At 35.4% G+C, this 22775-nt stretch overlaps 1 protein-coding gene across 1 annotated transcript in view; it reads left to right on the plus strand.

Moving 5' to 3' along the window:
• The window catches only part of LOC150085573 (DDB1- and CUL4-associated factor 10 homolog), a 209703-nt gene that overhangs the window by 90217 nt on the left and 96711 nt on the right, over positions 1–22775 (plus strand). The window contains exon 4 of the mRNA XM_090373353.1: positions 4657–4770. Coding sequence (XP_090229479.1) covers positions 4657–4770 — 114 coding nt within the window. The remainder of the gene's footprint in view (positions 1–4656; positions 4771–22775) is intronic.

The following is a 22775-nucleotide window of genomic DNA, read 5'->3' on the forward strand; positions in this document are numbered from 1 at the left end:
TGATTGATACGAATATTCAGAGAAAAAGGCGTTGAACCTTGGTAAGACGAGTCGCAATCACCGCAAGAAATGTTGTATACCAGGTCATTAATTTGTGTTGTGATCACGGAAAGAACCGAGCGATTGTTCAGTATAGTGTGTAATTTCCATATTGGCCTGGCCACAATTTTAAATTCGGTATCTTTAAAGAATCTATTAAGCTGTTTGTGCCACTGTTCAACATATGGGACAGAAATAAAGTATTTTTTGATATTACTATTGTTGGATATTACTATTGACTCAAATTTACATTGGAAAGGGAGGATACGGATACGAAGTCATTAAACTTTCTAAATTTCATGCTTACTCGGGACTCGAATAAAATTCAATTTAGCATCTATCGAAAACCTACAAATACCGGAATGCTTCTACATTATAATAGCTATCACCCTTTCACCTACAAAAGATCGATTATCATTAATCAATTTCTAAATGCCTATAAATATTCAACGACGGAATCTGCTTTGGGCTCAGAAATACAAATATTAACTAGCAGGTTCTTAAACAGGGGTTATCCCCTTGCCACAATAAACCGAATTAGGGTACAGGCCAAAAATAGGATACAAAATACTACACCAACCAACAATAGTAATATCAAAAAATACTTTATTTCTGTCCCATATGTTGAACAGTGGCACAAACAGCTTAATAGATTCTTTAAAGATACTGAATTTAAAATTGTGGCCAGGCCAATACGGAAATTACACACTATACTGAACAATTGCTCGGTTCTTTCTGTGTTCGCAACACAAATTAATGACCTGATATACAATATTTCTTGCAGTGATTGCAACTCGTCTTACCAAGGTTCGGCGCGTTTTTCTCTGAATATTCGTTAGTATGAATCAGAGCTGTAATACTAATATTAATATTTGTAAAATTGATATTAATATTTGTAAAATAATAAGAGGAGTTTATTTACGTCAATATATTTTTTTTTCATTCCTGTGATCACGACATACAATTGAAAAGCATTGTCAGCTTCAGCAAGGAAAATCGTTTTGAATATTTTTGTTAGATTCTTTTTAATTTTTAATTGCGTTAAACTGATTTTTAATTGTGTTAAATTGATTTAAATTGTGTTAAATTGGTTTTTAATTATTTATTTTTTACTCTAATGTATAAAGTTTTCAATTTTTTCGTTTTAATTTCTGGAGAATATCATACGGAAGTGTTCTACATACTATATTGAAGTAAATTCTTATTATTTTACAAATCTGAATATTCGTGTAAATCAACATGAAGTCTCAGTTCATGCTTCTCGTTCAGCAGTGTCAGAATTAGCCTTTCATGCCATTAATGAAAAACATACTTTTTTATTTAACGAGCCCAAATACTTAATGTCCAGTGTAATTATATGCGACTATTAATTGCAGAAACTGTAGAAATTAAATTACACAAGAATTCTGTTAATGTTCGGCAGCCATATTTGATCTCCGATGCATGGACCTTTACGCGCATGCACGAAGACAAATAATCACTATTTAAGTTTCATGTTCAACCCTATTCGATAATTTTCATTCCTGTGATCACAACATACAGTCGAAAAGCGTTGTCTGCTTCAGGAAGGAAAATCGTTTTGAATATTTTCGTTTGATTCTTTTTATTATTTTTAATTATGTTAAATTGATTTGTGTTAAATTGATTTTTAATTATTTATTTTTTACTCTAATGTAAGATTTTGATTTTTTCGTTTTAATTTCTGGAGAGTATCATACAGAAGTGTTCTGTTCTGTTCTGCGTACTGTATTGAGGTAAACTCCTCTTATTATTTTACAAATAATACTTTATATGAGCAGGTCATTTTCAAATTTCATGCACTTAACTGTATTGTAAACTCTAAAATGGTAGGGCTTAATACTTTCTATTTTATATTTATACAGTTCTTTTTTTTATTTTGAGCATAATTAACAAAAAAATTTCTGCATATTTCTTGTACATGTAATACATTAGTGGAAATAAAGGTGCAAAATTTCATTTTTAAATTTTGTGCCCTTGTTGATTTTATGAAGTGGAAAACAAGAAACTAATACTTTCATGCTTATTTTAATTTAAAATGATTTAAAAAACAAGATTTTTAAATTTAAAAATTTTTAATTAAAAAAGTAACAAATAAAAATTAGTGCAATCCATTCACAAAAGGTCCAGCATTGGTGTACTGTAAGCAGAATTCTTAAAAAACAAAACGTTTTTTGAGAAATAACAAATTTGATACTTGTCGGGGCGTGCATGCTGGCATGTTAAGGCTTTGAATTGTTTGAGTAAACAAAATGCCAATGATATCCTTACTCTCATTCAGACAGTATGCGTATGTGGGTATAAATTTAAATTGACAGAGGATAACTGCAGGATAGATGTGCAAAAATTTGCTTTTAGCGAGAGAATAATTGATTCCTGGAACAAACTCTCGTGTTGTGTTGTGGAAGCGGGTAGTTTGAAAAAAAATTATGTGTAGAGGGGATGGATAGATAAGGTGAGAAGTGTTTTTTTTTTTTTTTTTTTTTTTGCGAATTCCGAATAAGCTTGCTTCTTTGCACCGTTTGTCACTACTAATACTAACATAGTATGAAAGCACTTATATGGGAGATTTATTATTTCTTAAACAAGTAAGAAGGTCGCTATACGTTTGTATATTTTAATTTTTTTAGTGGGGGAAACCCACTTTTTTGTATTAATGGAAAGTGGGGAAACCCCCACTTTCCATTAATACAAAAAGATTTTTAACTGCCTAAAAAAACGTGGTGATGTTAAGTCAACACCAACCTTGGATAATGTTTGACCTTGACTTTTGTTTATTGTCATACTAAAAGCCAATTTCACAGGAAACTGTTCATTGAAAAATGAAGTTATATTCCCCTTCGTTTGAATACATATGAATCCATGGGATATATGCTTTCGATCCAGCTCTGTCATCTGTGATGTTTACACAAACTAAACACTTCTTCCTTATTTCCGCTACACGTCTTGTGATATAAAAGTAGTCTTTTGTTTTTCTTATCTTTCCTTTCTTAATTGTTGAAGCCTTTAACTTATTATTTTCATATTTTTCAATAATCGCTTTTTCTTTGATATCAGGATTTTTAAGTGCTGCTTCATACTCAAGATCCTTTCTTTTCTTCTCAGCCTTTCTGATACGATCTTTCTCTTTTCTATTACTGCCATTATTAACAACATTGCTAATAGTTGAAGAAACTTTTGAAGAAATTGAATCATTGCCTTTGAGACATGTAGAATTCTAAAAACTAAAAGCACTAAACTAAAAATATTCTTTAATTATATATATTAATATTATTTTATATACGGTAGACTTTCAAAATAATGGCATCTTCGAGGATTCAAGGTGCCGTTATTTTGATTTTTCTGTTATCTAGAAAGTTTTATTTTTAATATATTTAATGCAGAAATAATGAGGCTAAATATGAAATAGAGAGATAAGAATGCAATTTTATTAAACTGCACATAAAAAACATAAACATGTTGACAATCCAATGTTATATTCCGCCATTAATACACTCCTACTTATGCTCTGTTCTATTTTATTTATTGTATCAAGTTTAGTCTGCGCAGTAGCATGGTGGTTTCATCACTGTCCTCCCCACACCGGATGGAAAAGGCCCATATCGAATCCCGTCGATGACACTAGGAACTTTTGTGTGCTTTCTTTGCTCAGTGGCTGAGTTAGATGGTCTCAGGCATAGATAGGTTTTTATCCCCAGAAACTGGAGTTTGTTTGTCCAACAAAACAGGCAAATTGACTGCCTGTTTACAGACCCAATACACATGGTTATATGAGAAATTACAGGGTCAACCTAATGTAATAGTTTGGATTATATCATTTTGACACTAAGTTTTAATGTTCTTTTCTTCTGTGTATGAGGTTTATTAACTTTACAAGCCATAGTGAGGGGTTTTTAATTTAAAATAAATGTAAAACAGCGGTGTAATCTGTGATATCTGCAGAATTCAAAATGGCGAACATAAACAAATATGGTAATCATTTGGCTTGCCATTTTCTTTTTTTGGTATTGCAAGACATCTGTGCTGTATGTAAACTTTTTTTTTTTAGGAGCATTAGCAACTAAGGCCATATTGCTCTGGGAATATGCGGTGGTCATTCCCTGACCTTTCCGCATCCTCCGTATTTTGTGGTGACGGGCTCGAACCCCAGTCTAATCAAGAAGCGTGTGGTACGCACTGCCGCTCCTTCCCACCTGGCTATGGAGGCACCCTGTATGTAAACATCCGATCTGTGCCATTATTTGAGGTGTTTAGACAGTCTACTGTATAGAAAAATTTAAAGACTAAAAAATTAAGTTCGTAAAAGCATCTTTGAGACAGACCTGTCAATCATTTTGTTGCGGTATGATGCAATATCAGTTAGCCCCGCTTTGCAGAAAGCAAAAAGTGTGCACGTGAAAAAGCACTGTTTTTCAAAATATTCTTTTTTATATAGATGCATGCCTGTCCAGCAGAAAGTTTTGACATATCTAGTAATCGTACAGCATGCATTTCTTCTTTAAAAAATCTTTAAGAAAAATTCTTAAAGATTTTTAGAGATTTTAAGAACCTTCCTTAGTAATATTAAAGATGATCACAGTCTTAATTTTTGTATTTTAGATCTTTGTTGGTAGCAGCTGCAGAGAGGAAGAGTATATTGTTGTTTGATCCATTGAACTGCAAATTATTAAACCATGTAGAACAAGCTCACAATGACTGTGTAAATTATGCAAGGTAAGTAATTCCATAAAATAAGTATTTATTCTTACCATTATGGATAAGATTGATTTAATTTTTAAAGTAATAATTCTGTTTATTTCCATTACAAACAGAAGAAAACTTTTATGGATAGTAATTTTCTCCTTTTGGATGGTTAAAAGGGAGAGCATGCATTAGTTACATATATTATCATTACAGAAATTCTATAAATATTTTTATCAGACATGGTAAATACAAAAAATCACACTTGGGGGGTGGGGGAAAGAATATTTATATACAATAAACTCCTGTTATTCTGGTTTTGAAGGATTGGCCCCAAAGAGCCTCTAAGTGGGGAAAACATAAGTCAGGACCCCCTTTTGGGAGGGTATATTTTCAGAAGATTAGACTGGTCACAGAAAGGAGTCAATGCAAATGGAGAGTACTTAAACCATTTACGATTTGCAGATGATATTGTGGTCATAAGCCACAATCCAAAAAAAATTAGAGGAAAATCTTAATCAGTTATGCAGAAAGTAAGTAAGGATTAACGTTAGTAAGGATTTTGGACTAAAGGATGAATATGGCTAAAACAAAAGTAATGATGAACAAGTTATTGTTATTTGGTTTTTTTTAGGATCATTAGCAACTAAGGCCATATTGCTTCGGGAATATGCGGTGGTCATTCCCTGACCTTTCCGCATCCTCCGTATTTGGTGGTGATGGGCTCGAACCCCAGTCTAATCAAGAAGCGTGTGCTACGCACTGCTGCTGCTCCTTCCCACCTGGCTTCGGAGACGCCTGATGAACAAGTATGCCACAGAAAGAAACATAATGATTGGAGCAGCAATTGAACAGGTTGAGTCATATACTTATCTGGGACAAGTTATTAGCTGTAATAATGATAAATGGCTGGAACTCAAGAGAAGAATAAATTTTGGATGGATAGCATTCAGGAAATATAGTCACATACTGAGGAGCAATATCCCAATTTGTCTGAAACGTAAAATAATGAAACAATGTATACTCCCCACCATGACTTATGGTGGAGAATATACATTGGTTCTGCATCCGAAACTTGGGCAATCACCAAAAGAATGGAAGAGTAGCTGAGAACTACACAGCGAAGATTGGAACGAATTATATTGGGAATCAGACTGTTAGATAAGAAGAGAAACACATGGATTAGGCAGTGGATTGAAAATTGCCGATGATGATGATGACTATAGCCATTAAAAATTGTATTTCACTTCATAAGATTGACCATGAGATTAGAAGATGAAGAGCATTAAAAGTGGGATAGTATTATAAGCAGGTGTGTTATAACAGGAGTTTGCTGTATTTGGCTAAATAAAAGAAAAATTTCTATAGAATTATTAATATAGAAAAGCACAAGTAAAAGCCATGTTCCGGAAGAAATTGCTATGGAAATGTATTTTAAGATGGCAACAGTATTATGTTCCTGATATGTTGGTGAGAAAATGACCAAGTCTCTTCACTGGAAACTTCATGTGACAAGGTGCCACCTTCTCCAGTTTTATACTTTGCTGAAAATACATAAGCTGGGCATTCCTCTGCATCTGATTGTTGCTCGCTGTGCACCCCAACAATGAGCTTTCTAAACATATTGCTAGTTTACTTTTGCCACTTATTGGTAATACAGACTATGTTGTAAATAGTAGTTTTCATTTCCTGCATATTATTAATGATTATAATATTTTGGAGGATGAGATTCCTATACTACCAGCGATTGCTTTAGCTGGGCGACAGTTGGATAGGGATTGAACGCTGAAGGATAGGATCTCTCTCTCTCTGGGTAAATGACATTTGTGATGTTCCTTAAATATCTGATTGTTCAGTTGTGTGGTCATGTTTGCTAACTCTTTATATAGGCAGATTGAAGGTACAGCCATGGGTGCTCCAGTTATGCTCCTATAGCTAATATTATCGTGGAAGCTTTGCAAGAGGTTGGATTTTCGAATCCAATGGTTCGTGTTAGGCTCTGACGAAGATATGGATGGTGTGTTTGTGGGCATTCCTTGTTGGTCAGAGGTGGATCCATTTTACATGTCTTGGTTCAAAGTGTGGGTTCCCAGTTGGTGACTTTGGTGTACAGAAAACCAATGTGCCATGGGTAATTTACTAATTGTAAGTTGGCACATGCCCCAGGACATCTACGTAGTACAGCAAGAGCATTATTTAGTTGGGCATGGTCCCATTGTGACAAAACTATTGCCAGAATGCTGAGATTTCCAAAATTGGGCAGATTCATCTAGATGTGGATATACCCCACCCCATGTTTTCAATAGGTTTCAGCTACATGATTATATAGGTCCATTATGATTGCAATTCATATAGGTCCATTATGATTGCAATTCATATAGGTCCATTATGATTGCAATAATACTGAATTTATTGCCACTGTTTACATTCTCCACTGTCCAGGGCATATCTACATGTCTTGCCAGGGTGTTACGTTGCTGCTATATTGGTTGTGTATAGCTGCCTGGCAGAAATTTGCAGTTGATGGTTTTTAGGGTTAAATCAATCATTCCCTTGCTCCAACAAACAAATTAAGTTTATCATATTATATGCCCAGATTGTAGGGTTTGTTACATTGTCAAATCTGAGCAAATACTTTGTGATCGTATTTCAGAGCTTGAGGGGGGCTATTCGTCAGGCCGATTTTGCCACTCTGCTATTGCAGAACATTATTGGTGTGAGCAGCATATGAACTGCAACCCACATTATAATGTTGAAATTTTTAACTACGTTCATGATGCTCATCATTGTTCCTTGTTAAAAGCACTCCATATAGCTGTATTGTGGAATCCACATATACTCTATTATGGAAGAGGTCATTTTGCAACATGATGAGAAATGGTGAGCAACATATATCATGACAGATATATGTTGTCCTGTCTCCACAGAGTCTGTCAGCTGGTGTTTTTCTTCTTTTCCTTCCCCCCCCCTTTCACTATATACAATCGCATTAGTTTGATTCTAGCTGATGCACACATGTTATACCTCTGTAGGATTTAAGGATGTATCATACCTTCTTGTCTATGTTGATAAAGGAGCACATTGCTCTGAAAGGTATGTATATTTGTTTTGATGCTCTTAGTATTTATATATTTTATCACTTTTAGTATATTTACTTCTGGTTTTTATTTGTTTGTACATAGTATTTTAATAGTTTGTGTAATTTCTTCTTGTATTAAATTTCTAATTTTATTTCTTAATTCTTGCTGTGTATTTTTGATAAAGTCTTATTTTAATTTCATTGGTTATAACAGTATTTATTTCCAGTAAGCAAAAGTAAAGTTGATTATGGGTTATAACTATTAAAATAATGGGCTGTACAAAGTGCGAGCCAACAGTTCCCTGAATGGTTTAGCAGTGATTAAGGACAATCTCGACCTTGTCTTCTTTCCTCTTCATCTTGGGGAAACAAAAAGTTGCAATCCTGACTCACAGATAAACAAGGTTAAGAATATACACATTCTAGGCACAAACTTTATGGCAACCTGCCACACATTAAAATTTTCTGCTAAAATGTGCTGGCATATTCCGTACAATAAGCCTAACAGCCTGGCCACATTATTAACTGTATGTCATTAGTCTTTGCAGATGACTTGGCATACTTTTTCCATGTTTTCTTTAGTCTGATTCTGTGATGGATGACTTAAATGCTCTGAATCTTCATCCAGTATTTGACCACTTGTGAACCTGAACCTTGAATTTTTGTGTCCCTGTAATGTAATCACTGAAAGCTATTTTGCGAAGTGATGCAAACTTTGATGTACTCTTGTGCCCTTTCATGTTAGACATTTCACTAATTGAAGAATGCAGTGAACACACTTAATTGATGGTTATACAACAATATAGCATATTATATTGGTTACTCAAGGTCACTAGTGAGTGTCCTTGAGTCACGTGTTGTTTTGTTCCTTACTATAGTTCATAAAGAAGCAGTACAGTGATATCTAGTGTTGCAATGCATATGTTTGAACTAAAGGAGAAAAGAATAGGCATTAATTTGTCATTTAATTTCATGATGTATAGCCACTCCCCGACTTACGTAAGGGTTGTGTTCCGCAGAACTCTATGTAAGTCGGAATTTCCCTAAATGGTTATGCAGCACTCGCAAGTTTCATTGAAGAAAATTTGATTTAAGCATAAAAGAAATGCTTGACGAACATGTAAATAGAATTATTTATTCAATTTATCTCATGTGCAGGAAAAATTTCAAAATAATAAAATTACAAAAAGAGAGAGACAGGCATAACGTTAGCAAGTTTTACCTTTCGAGCATCATTGCCAGAATCACCTCTCCAGCTGATAAGCACACCGCTGCGGAAGTTGAGGGCTGTGGAGATTTAGAAGGGTTTTTCCCAACACATCACAAAATTTCTCTGCAGCTGCAGAATCAACACTGGCACTTTCACCACATACTTTAATGTTTTGGAAACCAGTGCGATACTTGAACCTATTAAACCACCCGGTGCTTGCCACGAACTTGGCTTGGGGTTCACCATACTTATCCTTAATATCTTCATAAATACTTCTTGCTTTTGGTTGAATGGCCATTGGGCTTGGGGTACTTGCTTCTGAATCTGATTTTCCATCTATATTATTAATAGCCTTTTCCATCTTCGATAGAGCACCTGAAGGCTGTTTTGCGATCACTCTTGATCTTAAATGTATTGATCCTATAACATGTTCTTTTATACATGCACTGTCCCTTAAAATAGTATTCACTGTTGAAGCAGCAAGACCTAATTCCATGCAATAAATGACAAACTTTTTCCTGCTTCGTACTTCTTAATTAATCATCTTCATTTCTAAATCAATTTTGTTTTGTTTCCTAGCACTGCCAGCACGTCTACTTTCCATTGGTCCCTTTCCCTTCAACATTGTAATAAGTAAATAGGAATGAAGAGAAGATTCTGAAAATTTATTTGTTTTTTATGATTGAAGATTTCAGTGAAAGGGAACTCATTTCAGTATAATACCGTAACGTAAAAACCCACAGAATTCCAGTTATCAGTATTATCACAAATGCAATAAGATCAAGTTTACTACCCATTTATAATAATTTTACTAACAAAAAAGCCCAATAAACCGGAAAGTGCAAATTGTTTTTATTGTTTTATGGTAGTGACCTCCAGAAATGTGTTTTAGAAAAAATCACAAAGGCATTCAAAATTGATTCTTATAATTGAACATATGATAACAATGAAATTTCAACTTCTGAGGTCTTGGAACGAATTACCAAAAAAATACAATGTATTATTGGGTTCACATTATGATATTTTCACAGCACCTCCATTTATTCCTACAGGGTGCAAAATACATTTCCGCGATTTCGATTTTTTTTTAGTTTGCACCGGCCGGCAAAAACTTATGTGAAGTCAAATTTCCGTACGTCGAGTGTTACGTAAGTCAGGGAGTGGCTGTATTTAAGTTTTTCACTAGTGCATTTTGGAGAGATTTGGCAGTCTGTTTTGTTCAAAATGTTTGGGACATCAGTTTCCTAAGTATTCCATATAAGTCTTGGCTTGTTGTAGAAGTTACAAGCAGTTTTGTGTGCATTAATATGAAATTAACTTGAATACTTTAATCAATCAGCAATTTAATGTCATTAGACTTTGATTCATTATTGAAAATAGAAGGCACACAGTACCTTTACCTTTGTTTTTTAATATAGTATGTTTAACTTATTGTAAAATTTCTCACAGTAAAGTTTGGCATTTGATGTTGCATGTTCAATACCATCTGCTTGAGTGAACAAACTACTAAAAGAGTGATACTAGAAAAATAAATGCAAAGATGGTTCAGTACACTTCATTCAGAAATACAGAACATTTTTTCTTCTGTTCTCTCTGAATTAAGTAATGTATGTATACAGTGAAACTTCCCTTTAACGGACAGCCATGGGGAACGAAAATGTGTCCGTTAGAGAGAAGTGTCCGCTAACAAGAAGTCTGAGGGAGAAACAAAAAAGAAAGAAAGAAAAATCATTAAACGTTTAATGTAAAATTAAATTAAAATATATACCGATTTTGAACAATATTTTTGTAAATAATATACAATTACATACACAAGAGATAAAGAAAAGTCGTTAAGCATTTAATGTAAAATTAAATTAAATTATATACAGATTTTGCACAATATTTTTGTAAATAATATACATAATTGTGCTATGCATATTATGACTTTATCTTAAGAAAAATACATACAGTAATCACTTATTTTCTTCTGCACCTTCTTCCAGCTGATAATTTTGTTTTCAACATTTGTTTGGAGTGAAGAAACCATCGAAAGTCCTTCAGTATCTTCTTCAGCGGCGAAAAACATTTTTAAATGATTGATTTGTATGAGCACTTCTTCTATTTTCATCGGTGGTTTGTCGTTAATATGTTCTTCGACAGAATGACCTCCTGCCATTTCTTCATCCTCATGAGGAACTTCTTGAAAAATATCGATGATAATGTCATTGATATCTAGAGCACCATCTTCTGTAGTGAGGTTCGAGTCTATATCTTTGTAGCCAGGGTCACTTGTAGCAGAAGTATCGTACATTATCAATAGATGTTGAAGTTCTTGTTCTTCTTGGTGCTCCACATTGCTGTTCACAACTTCAATTTTTGCGTTTGAGAAGCCAGACTTTACAAAACAGTTCACGACAGTTTGTTTTCTAATTGCGTTTACTGAAGAGGAAATCCATTGAATCGCATCTAGGATGCTGAGTTTCTTTGCAAGTTCACTCGCACATGTTACATCGTTCATGTTTGCAATGAGATGTCTTAAAACACGTTTTCTGAAGTGAAGTTTAAAATTTTTTATTATCCCTTGATCCAAGGGCTGACACTCTGCAGATGTGTTTGGTGGCAGAAAAACGATTTGAATGATACAATTCAATGTGCGGGTGAGATGCAACATTATCCATGAAAAGAATAATTTTTCTGTTTTGAAGAATCATGTTTTGGTTAAAGTGACTTATCCATTCGCTCATGATATCTCGTTCACAGTTGTAAATAATAAATATCCTTAGCTTCAAAATCACGACATAAATCTTCCAATTTGACGGTCCACTCTGTTACAACCCCAGTATCAACAGATCCACCTTCACCACTTACGGTTTTCCAAGAAATTTTATGCCGAGATTTGAACTTGTCTAGCCATCCCACAGAAGCTTTGAACTCATTTACTCCCATAGATTTCACAGCCTCCAAAGCCTTTTCCCTAATAATAAGCCCATTAATGGGAATTTTTTTAGCACATGCGCGACAAAACCACTCATACGTAACATTGCCAATTTGAAGTCGAACAGTTTTTGGGAATGATTTTTGAACCTGATCATTTACGTGTTGCCAAAATTGTTTGAGCAGTTATTACCTGTGTCTTCCCGATTTTGAATTTTGCAGCGAGATTGTGAACACTATTTTTTTGCTGATCATACACATTAATGAGTTCGACTTTATCTTTTAAAGTTAAATGTTTACGAGAAGACATTGTGCACTTCACCCGACACTGAACAAAATGGAAAACTGAAACTCAAACGATGAAAGGCCGACAAAATTCCCCCCCCCCCCCTGCACACACCAAATTCATCAGAAGTTTTACACGTGCCTTAAAATTCTTGAAAAAGGGTTTAGAACCGCGACGTAAACTTTGATAAAATTCAGAGAATCGGAAATAGAAAATAAACACACGATTGAGGCAATACGTGGAAGAAACGTTCCTAGAAAAAGGGCCGTGAACTTGCCCGCTGTCCGTTATTGGGAGATCAAATTAAGTGCTAATCTAAACGAAGCAGTGCAGATTGCCTGTCCGCGTCCGTTACAGAGAATGTCCGCTAGACAGAAGCTGAAAACACGTTGAAACCAATAGAAGAGAGTTGAGGAATTTGAAAATGTCCGCTGTAGAGAGATGTCCGTTAAAGAGAGGTGTCCGTTAGGAGAAGTTTCACTGTATTTGGTTTTTATTTAGAGAGAGAGAGAGAGAGAAATTTTGAGCCTTGAAAATTGGTACAGAAAGATCATTACAGCCTAATGCTGCATATGTAGAGTGTAGAGAATTTGAAACAATAAATGTTAATATTCTACTCATTGTTTGAGTGGGATTAAAAGGATCATAACTTTAAAAGAGAAAAAATAATCTGTTAGTCGATATTAAGGTTTACATTTAATTCAGGAATGAATTTAAAAGTAATTATTAAATAATATACTAATTTTGTTTCAACTTTCACTTATTTACTGTAAGAGAAACTGCTGAAGAAATATCCTAACCAGTTTTAAAAAAATTAATATTGGATAATATTAATTTTTTTAAGAAAGAAGGGGGGAAACACAAAGTTATAATTCTAGAAATTCAGCAAAATAAATTATTTTTTCACTTGAAATCAGTATTAAGAAAACACATACTGGATCACAACCTTGTATTGTGTTCATGAGCATATACTGCAGTAAGTTATAACTGAATAGAAAAGCGAATGATACCAGTCCTGCATTTGACTGTAATCGGATTTAATCATATCATCAGAAATATTCTGTTGTACACATCTGGGTACTTAAGAGAAACCAGCTTCTGAGAAATATTTAGGCAGGTTTAATTACAGTAGTATCAGGTGAAGTTTAATAACTGTATACTTGGAACCATCCATACATTGCCTCTTTCTATATTGTTTCATTTAGTCATAGCATATCTAGTGCCTAGCTGCACATCAGAATATTTCTGTTGATTTAACTTGATTTTAATCAAATACAAAGGAGTCAGTTTCATTTCTCAGTATTTTATATTGTTCTAATTTTTATGACGTTACTTTTTTTATCAAAGAAAATCTAGATGTCTTAAGAAAACTAGATTTAGACTGTTGATGTGAATCATAATTTGTGAAGTATAGTCTCACAGTATTTCATACTTAATATTTTGTTATCCATATCTAATATTGCTGTCGGTTCTTTTCTTTGAGAGCAGAACATTACATTAGTATTTGCATTGTAAAATGTCTTTGTTTAGAAACTTCTGTCATTAGCAAGTGGATGTGAGTTTCGTGATTAGATACATTGTCGAGAGAAATTTTCAGTTATCCATATTTAATACCCGTGCTTGTAAAATAATAAGAGGAGTTTACTTCAATATAAATATTGAGTATTTATTACAGCTCTGATTCATAATATCTAATACCCATATCTAAAATTTTTTGTTATCCATATCTAATATTGCTGTCGGTTCTTTTCTTTGTTTAGCAGCTTCTGTCATTAGCAAGTGGATGTGAGTTTGATGATTAGATACATTGTTGAGAGAAATTTTCAGTTATCCATATCTAATATTGCTGTCGGTTCTTTTCTTTGTTTAGCAGCTTCTGTCATTAGCAAGTGGATGTGAGTTTGGTGATTAGATACATTGTTGAGAAATTTTTAGATTTTCGTGTTTTTTTATTTATTTTTGTATGAGTAGTAAAAAATGTGGATCACAAAACCTTTTATTCTACTGATTTTAATAGTGCAGTAATGTCAGTTAATGAATTTTTTTTTTATTATACTTTATCATAGAGTGAATATAATATTGGAAGTGACAACCTATTAAAACCTAACCTAATCACCCATGTATGGCAAACATGCCTGTTCGGTGGAGAGTTTGCACAACAATGCACTAATTGTGCAAGAGTAATCAACTGCCGTCTTCTCCATACTGAGGCCACACATGATGGATTCTCTCTAACAGACAATTCATGATGTAGATTATGAGAAATCTTTGGCAAAGGATGCAAAGAAAAACAACAAAGAGTTCTTTACCTATGTGAACTCTAGAAGGAAAGGGATGAATCAGATTGGTCTACTGGATATTGATGGTTCATCTGTTGATGATCCTGCTCAGGTGGCTAACAAACTAAATGAGTATTTTGCATCTACATTCACCCGTGAGGAGTTATTCAGGGTGGGAAATGCCAGAGGTGAGTTAAACTGTCTTTGTAGAAGTTGATAGCTTAAATAGATTCAAGGCAGAACTTGACAAACATTTGGAGCGAGTGGATGGGTGAAATAAGGTGGGTTTTTTTTTTGTTTTTTTTTGCTGATGCCATATAAGCTTGCTTTCTTGCATCATGTGCCTTTGCTAATGCTAACTCTGGCAGTGAGCTAGATCATTTTGTAATAACTGAGAGGAAAGTGGAGGAGAAATTATTGAAGATAAACATAAAAAAGGCACCCGGGGATGGGATCTATCCAGTTATATTAAAGGAGGCAGCAAAGGAAGTAAGCAAACCCTTAGCCATAATTATGAGAGCTTCTTTGGACCGGGGGAGGTACCCGTGGACTGGAGATGTGCAAATGTGACCCCCAGTTCACAAAGGAGGATCAAAGGGCAACACAAGTAATTATAGACCTGCTAGTTTAACTTCTGTTCCAGGAAAATTAATGGAGGCACTGGTTAAAGAAGCACTGCAGGATCATCTAGACAAGATTTCAGTTATAGCTCGGACACAGCATGGTTTTGTTAAGGGAAAGTCTTGCATGACCAATTTGATTGGATACTATGATGTGGTCACAAAGGAACTGGATGCAGGGAATAACTTTGATATCATATATTTGGATCTTAGAAAGGCTTTTGATATTGTTGCCCAAAGAAGACTGCTGAACAAATTGGAGCAGTGTGGCATTAGAGGCAAATTGCTGCTATGGATAAAGGGATGGTTGAGTGGGAGAAGACAGAGTGGTAATCAATGGACACTGCTCATCGTGGACTAATGTTATTAGTGGAGTCCCTCAGGGTTCAGTGTTGGGTCCATTGTTGTTTTCTGTATTTATAAATGATATTGATGATGGTATATCAAGCTTAATGTCCAAGTTTGCAGATGATACGAAGGTTGGCAGGGTTGTTAAGGACACTAATGACAGTACGCTGTTGCAACAGGATCTAGAAAAGTTGAGCAGATGGGCTGAGAGGTGGCAAATGAAGTTTAACATTGACAAATGTAAAGTACTACATATGGGAAGCAGTAATCCCTGAGTGATGTATCAACTCTGTGGTACTACACTGACAGTGGTAGAAAACGAAAAGGACCTGGGGGTAATTGTGCAGGCAGATATGAAGTTTTCTGAGCAGTGCAGACCGTCTGCAAGAGTAGCTCATGGTGTATTGTCAATTATATATAGGAATTTTTCTAGCAGGGATAAGGAGGTGATTATCCCCTTGTATGAGTCAATGGTCAGGCCACACCTTGAGTACTGTATACAGGTCTAGAGGAGGCCTCATTTTAAGAAGGATGTAGAGCTGTTGGAACGAGTACAGAGAAGGGCAACAAGATTAGTGAATGGAACAAAGGGTTGCTCTTACGAAGAAAGTGTTTCTTCGTAAGAGCAGTTAGGCACCTGCGAGGTGATCTGATTAAGGTGTATAAAGCTTTGAATGGTTTGAGCATGCTCAATACTGATGGGATTCTTCCTCTTGCTCAGAATAATCACCTGAGGGGGCATAAATTCAAATTGAGGAAAGACAGATGTAGGATAGATGTGCGGAAGTTTGCCTTGCCTTTAGCCAGTGGGTAGTTGGTTGGAGCAAGTGGATGGGTGAAATAAGGTAGTTGTTTTTTTTTGTTTTTTTTTTGGCTGATGCCATATAAGCTTGCTTTCTTGCATCATCCTTTGTTGTGGAAGTTGATAGCCTAAATAAATTTAAGGCTGAGCTGGACAGGTATTTGGAATGAACTGAGGGGTGAAATGGGAGTGGGTTTTTTTGGCTGATGCTGCATAAGCTTGCTTTCTTTCATCATATGCCTCTGCTAACGCTAATGTCCAGATAATCGGCAGCAGTAACACTTTTGCCATTGGGCATGAACACTGTGTGTACAATTTCTTTGCTATCATAGAAAGTAATGAGCATGGTTTTTGAATTTAGACATTTCTTGAACTTTTTTGGCTTTTGGGAGAGTTTTCTGACTTCCACTACACACTTTGTCGCTTCATTGCGAGGTGATGGTGAAAATACCATGTCTCGTCACCTGTAACAATCGAATTCAGGAAGTTGGGTTTGCTTTCAGTGGCCTCAGTGAGTTCTCTGCAGTGTTCAACTTGTGTCTGTCATTGACTGTCTTTTAATGAATGTGGAACAAACCATGCATAGACTTGTTTTCTTCAAATCTGGGTTATTATTTGTTGAATGGTTTCCCTATTAACACACCGATCTTCTGAAATAATTCAGAGCATTGCACATCAGTCATTGGTAATGATTTCCTGCACATTTTCAATCAACTCTGTTTTCCAAACCATTTTTTCCAGTTCCAGATATTCATCATTTTCCAGTAATTCTCTTCCATGAGCGAAACATTTAATGAATGATTTCTACTCAAACATACCTGCACGAGACATACAATTCTCTCCATACACTGGCTTTGTCATTTGAAATGTTTCTGTGGCACTTTTGTCCAGTTGAACACAAAACTTGATAGTTACTGTTTTTCCACAACAAAGACACAGAAGAGATATGCAGTTTGGCTCGCACTACGTTCTGAAATGGCAGCAGTTTCCACTGACCTTGACTGTGTTGCTGGAGGAACAATCATTCTTTCATTTCATCTCATAACAGTCTCGTTTTCAAATTGCTGCACTTTGTCAACCATCTGTGTTCTCAGTGTTGATCACTTGTGGAGGCTATTCACTGGCTAAAGAAAAATTTCCTGCAATCCGTTCTAAACCTTCTTTCATAAGTTGAATTTATGGCCCCTAGTTTTGATGTGTTTAGTTACACTCTTTTAGTTAGTTTACACTCCTCTTTTAGTTACACTCAACTAAAATTCCATACAACATGCAATATTATGATTGAAGTTTCCCTGATTATCAAAAACCAATGCCTTTCACACCACTCTAACAAAATCAAGTTTTGTTAGAGTTGTGTGAAATAACACAGGATGCTTACCTTAGAACACAAAATAGAATATACCCTTGAACCTTTGATCTGTGTACATTCAGTGTGCAACAAAAGTTTTTATCAATCAAATACCTTTACTACTGATTCTTGAAACTCATTTCTCTCCAAAACAGGAATGTATTTGGGTCTTTTTTCCAATGGAGTTAGACTACTTTTGTTAAAAATACCTTTATTCCTCTAACATTCTTTGGAAAGAGTATCTCTTCTATAAGACAACATTATAGAACAACCAATATATAGATTTTTCTCATGTCACTTATTTATGTTTTGCTTGACTAATATAATATAATTTATAATGTAAGTGCCTTTACAGGTTATTAGACTTATTTCATAAAAAACTCCATAATTTTTTTTTTTTTTAACCAGAGAGAAATCTTATATTCTCTACATACTTGCGCTCTTGAATTATGTAATGCCTTCTGTGGGACTGTTTGGCAAGCAATTTTTTTCAAAGAAAAACCAACACATAAAGCTTCACTTAACAACACTATAATGAATAAATAACAGTCATCAGTATCAAAGCCTTAGTTCCATAAACAAATATGGAAATAAGATGATATTATAATTAAGATAAGATTATAAGCCATAACAAATAACCATGCACAATCACTTCACACTGGAATCATTTATAACATTGAAAATTCATCTTCATTTATTTTTCTCCTTTCAGAGTCTTGTACACATCAATCAGATCTCCTCTAAGATGCCTAATTACCAAGCTCTGAAACCCACATATTCAAACTTTTCCACATATGGATGCCATTTTGCTAATCTCATCAAGCACATTCCCACCCCCCCTTTTTTTTGACCCTTTCAAGAAGCTTGCTGTTTTTTTTTTTTTTTAGGTGTGGTCTCCTTACTCAAACGCAGTATTCCGAGTATGGTCTTGAAATTGCCTTATATAGTGGGATTATGATCTCCCCATCTCTACAAGCAAATGTAGGATAAATCATTGATAGATTTCCCTTGATAAAATTCTCTTCCTTGTCATCTCTCTACACTGCTCAAAGAACTTCATGCTTAAACATATAATAACTTAGAAATTTCTTTCTTCCCCTGTTTTTTTTAAGTGTCCCTCCCTCCAAAGTGTATAAGTTATTTTGGGGTTGCTATTCCCCAAATATAAGACTTTGCATTTTGTGGCATTAAAACATAGCTACTACTTTCCTGACAATCCCTGAAGTCTTAAGTCATCCTGAAGAAGCTCTGCTTGGCACTGAGATAAATAGTCTACCAATCATAACATCATCTGCAAATTTTGACATCATGCCCTATATTCCTTTGTCAGTGTCATTTAGGAAAATCAGATAAGGTTCTATCATTGTTTATATCGTGATATATTGATTAAATTTAATTATTAAAAGTAAGTGGTATATTTATTTTTTTGCCCAAATGAAGTTAGGGGAGGGACTTTGTACATAAAGGATTCTGAAACTTTATTTTAAAATTAGCATCATATTGCTCTGATGCAAAGTGAATATTTTACATTAACCTTATTAAAGTAATGTAACCTTTGTAAATCAAATTAGGTTTCCAAAAAGAAAACTTAGAAGACTAAATACTTAAAAACTAGTTAGTTTTTAAGTAATTATTTAAGAAGTGTAATGTTTCCTGCACACTGCTACAACATAGAGGGAATATCACATGGAAGCAACAGCCTATTAAACACATAACATAATCTAATGGGTTATCATGGAACAAATGAGTTATAACCCCAAGTGGGTCATCGTGGAACAAATAAATACATGAGCTGTGTCAGGGTAACTGATAGTAAGGACACATGCATTTATACTTGCATGTACACTAATGTTAGGAACATTTTAAATAAATTTAATGAATTTCAAGTACTGATTAAGTCATCAAATTCAGACATTGTAAGAATAGTGGAGACATAGTGTCACTCAGACTTAAGTGAGGCTGAATTTGAATATGGGAAGTACAATATATACAGGAAGGACAGAGAGGTCAGGAGAAGTGGAGGGGGTTATGCTCTTAGTTAAGAAGAATATTAACTCTAAGGCAGTACATCCAGTTAACTTGAGTGACGAGTGCAATGTTGAGTCAGTTTGGTGTGATATAAGCACTGGGAAAGCAAAATTGAGAGAAGGAATGTGTGCTATAGGCCTAATGACTGTGATTGAGTATACCAAACAGCTATACGGGGAAATAGAGTGGGCTAACAAATCAGAATGTGTCATAATGGGAATTTTAACTTTCCAGATGTTGACTGGAATTTGTGGGTTGGTCACACACACTAGCAAGACGTTTGTGGATTTATTGGACAACTGTTTGCTACAGCAGAACAGAAGTTTGTTAGAAAGGCAATAAAAGGTAGTAGTAGTAATACTCTTGATCTGTTTAGCAGAGCGATTCTTCATTCATTAAGGGTGACTCAGTGGTCTCAGACAGTTTTTAAATTGTGTGCAGTGGGACCAACTGATGAAGTCACCGGCAGCAAATTCTAAATGGGAAATTCAGAGAAGATCACAATGCTGTTTGTTGTTGAATTTTACTTTTGTTTGTTTAATGCATCTCTTTTATGCATGTAGATTTTTTTTTAACCCCTAGCATTGTCGCTGTTGTGGGTATTATTGCATCAGGCAATCATGTAACCAATCACTGCCTGCAATAAAGATATTAAGTAATCAAAGAAGCTATTAGACTTTTAATACCAATAAACTGGCAAATACCAATTTGCCAGAGAAGTCTCTGGCAAAGAATGCAAAGAAAAACAGCAAAAACTTCTATGCTTGTGTTTAACAGTAGAAGGCATGGGTTGAATCACATTGGGCAATGGTGCCTATGGGTTCACTGCTAATGACCCTGCTCAGGTTGTGGACAAATTGAATAGGTATTTTGCACCTACATTCACACATGAGGAATTCTTTAGGGAAGGCAATGCCAGAAGTTTATAAAACTCTTACTAAATGACTTGGTGATAACTGAAAGGAAAATGGAGGAGAAATTGTCGAAGATGGACATAAAAAATGCATTTGGGGTGGATTGTATCTATCCAATTATATTAAGGGAGGCAGCAAAGGAGTTAAGCAAACCCTTAACCATAATCATGAGTGCAACCTTGGTGGATTCAGGGGAGGTCCCTATGGACTGGGGATGTATGAATATATCCCCAATTCATAAAGAGGAATCAAAAGGTGACATGAGTAATTACAGACCTGTTAGCTTATCAGTTCCACGGAAAATAATGGAGTCACTGGTTAATGGAGAGGCATGCAATTATACTGCAATCATAGCATGGATTTGTCAAGGGGTAGTCTTGTCTAACCAATCTGATAGGTTACTATGATGTAGTGACCAAGGAACTGGATGCAAAAAAATAGTTTTGATATGAAAAACTTGGATTTCAGTAAGGCTTTTGACACTGTTGCACATAAAAGACTGTTGTGCAAATTGGAGGAATATAGTATTAAGGGCAAGCTACTGCTATGGATAAAGAGTTGGTTGAGTGGGAGAAGACAGAGTGATAATCAGTGGACACTGCTCTTTGTGGATTAGTGTTATTAGTGGAATAACAATGGGCCTAGCACTGATGCTGGGTCCATTGTTGTTTTAAATATTTATCAGTGATATTGTTGAAGGTATATCAGGCTTAATGTCTGAGTTTGCAGATTTATACAAAGGTTGTCAGGGTGGTTAACGACAGTCATCAGGTTGAGCTACTGCAACAAGATGTGGGAAAATTGGCTTGATGGGCTGAGAAATGCCAGTTGGAGTTTAACATTGACAAATGCAAAGTACTGCACATGGGTAGCAGTAGCCCCAGAGTAACTCATGAACTGTGTGGTACTTCACTCAGGGTAGTAGAGAATGCAAAAGACCTGGGGGGTAATTGTGCAGTCAGACAAAATTCTCACTAGTCACGTTGCCAGGACAGCTCATGCAGTTTTGTCAATGTTGTATGGAAACTTTGCTAGCAGGGATAAGGAAGTGATTATCCATTTGTATAAGGCCATGGGTAAGCTGCATCTTAAGTACTGTATACAGGTCTGGAGGCCCCACTTTAGGAAAGATGTAGATCCGCTTACCAGGTGGAGTGAACAAAAAGGGTGCTATTACTTAGAAAAGGTTTCAGTTCTTCAAATTGTAGCGTCTCGAGACTAAGTACCTGTAGGGAGATCTGATTGAAGTTTTTAAAGCCTTGAATGGATTGAGTAAGCTGAATGTTAATGGCATTCTTCCACTTGCTGAGACTACACATGAGGGGGCATAAATTCAAGTTGAGGAACGATGGTTGTAAGGTAGATGTGCCGAAATTTATATTCAGCCAGCTGGTGGTTGATTGTTGGAACAGGCCTCCACTGTTCTTGTGGAAGTGGATTGGTTGAATAAATTCTTCAAGGGAGAATTAGATAAATTCTTGGAAGGCACAGATGAGGGAGCTTGTTTTTTTTTTTTGGCTGATGCTATATAAGTGCTTTCTTTTTTGCATCATTTGCCATTACTACTGCTAACCATCTGTGTATTGCAAATTCATCCTTTTACTAGGGGAGTTTGCTACATGAGGATGAGTCCCCTAAAAGCAAATATTTAGCATTAGCATTAGTAGAGGCATTTGATGCAAGAAAGCAAGCTTATGCAGCATCAGCCAAAAAAAAAAAAAAAAAAAAACCCACTTCCACTTCACCCCTCTGTTCGTTCAAAATACCTGTCCAGCTGAGCCTTAAACTTATTTAGGCTATCAACCTCCACTACAAGGGATGGAAGTCTGTTCCACCAACCAACCACCCGCTGGCTAAAGGCAAATTTCCGCACGTCTATCTTACATCTGTCTTTCCTCAATTTGAATTTATGCCCTCTCAGGTGATTTTTCTGAGCTAGAGGAAGAATCCCATCAGCATTGAGCATGCTCAAACCATTCAAGGCTTTATACACCTCTATCAGATCACCTCGCTGGTGCCTAGTCTCCAGACACTGTAATTTGCAAAACTTAAGCCTTTCTTCGTAAGAGCACCGCTTTGTTCCATTCACTAATCTTGTTGCCCTTCTCTGTACTCGTTCCAGCAGCTCTACATCCTTCTTGAAATGAGGCCTCCAGACCGGTATACAATACTCTAGGTGTGGCCTGACCATTGCCTTATACAAGGGAA

This window comes from Mastigoproctus giganteus, chromosome 5 (genome assembly GCF_048544385.1).
Source record: "Mastigoproctus giganteus isolate SK-2022 chromosome 5, ASM4854438v1, whole genome shotgun sequence".
Lineage (NCBI taxonomy): Eukaryota > Metazoa > Arthropoda > Arachnida > Uropygi > Thelyphonidae > Mastigoproctus > Mastigoproctus giganteus.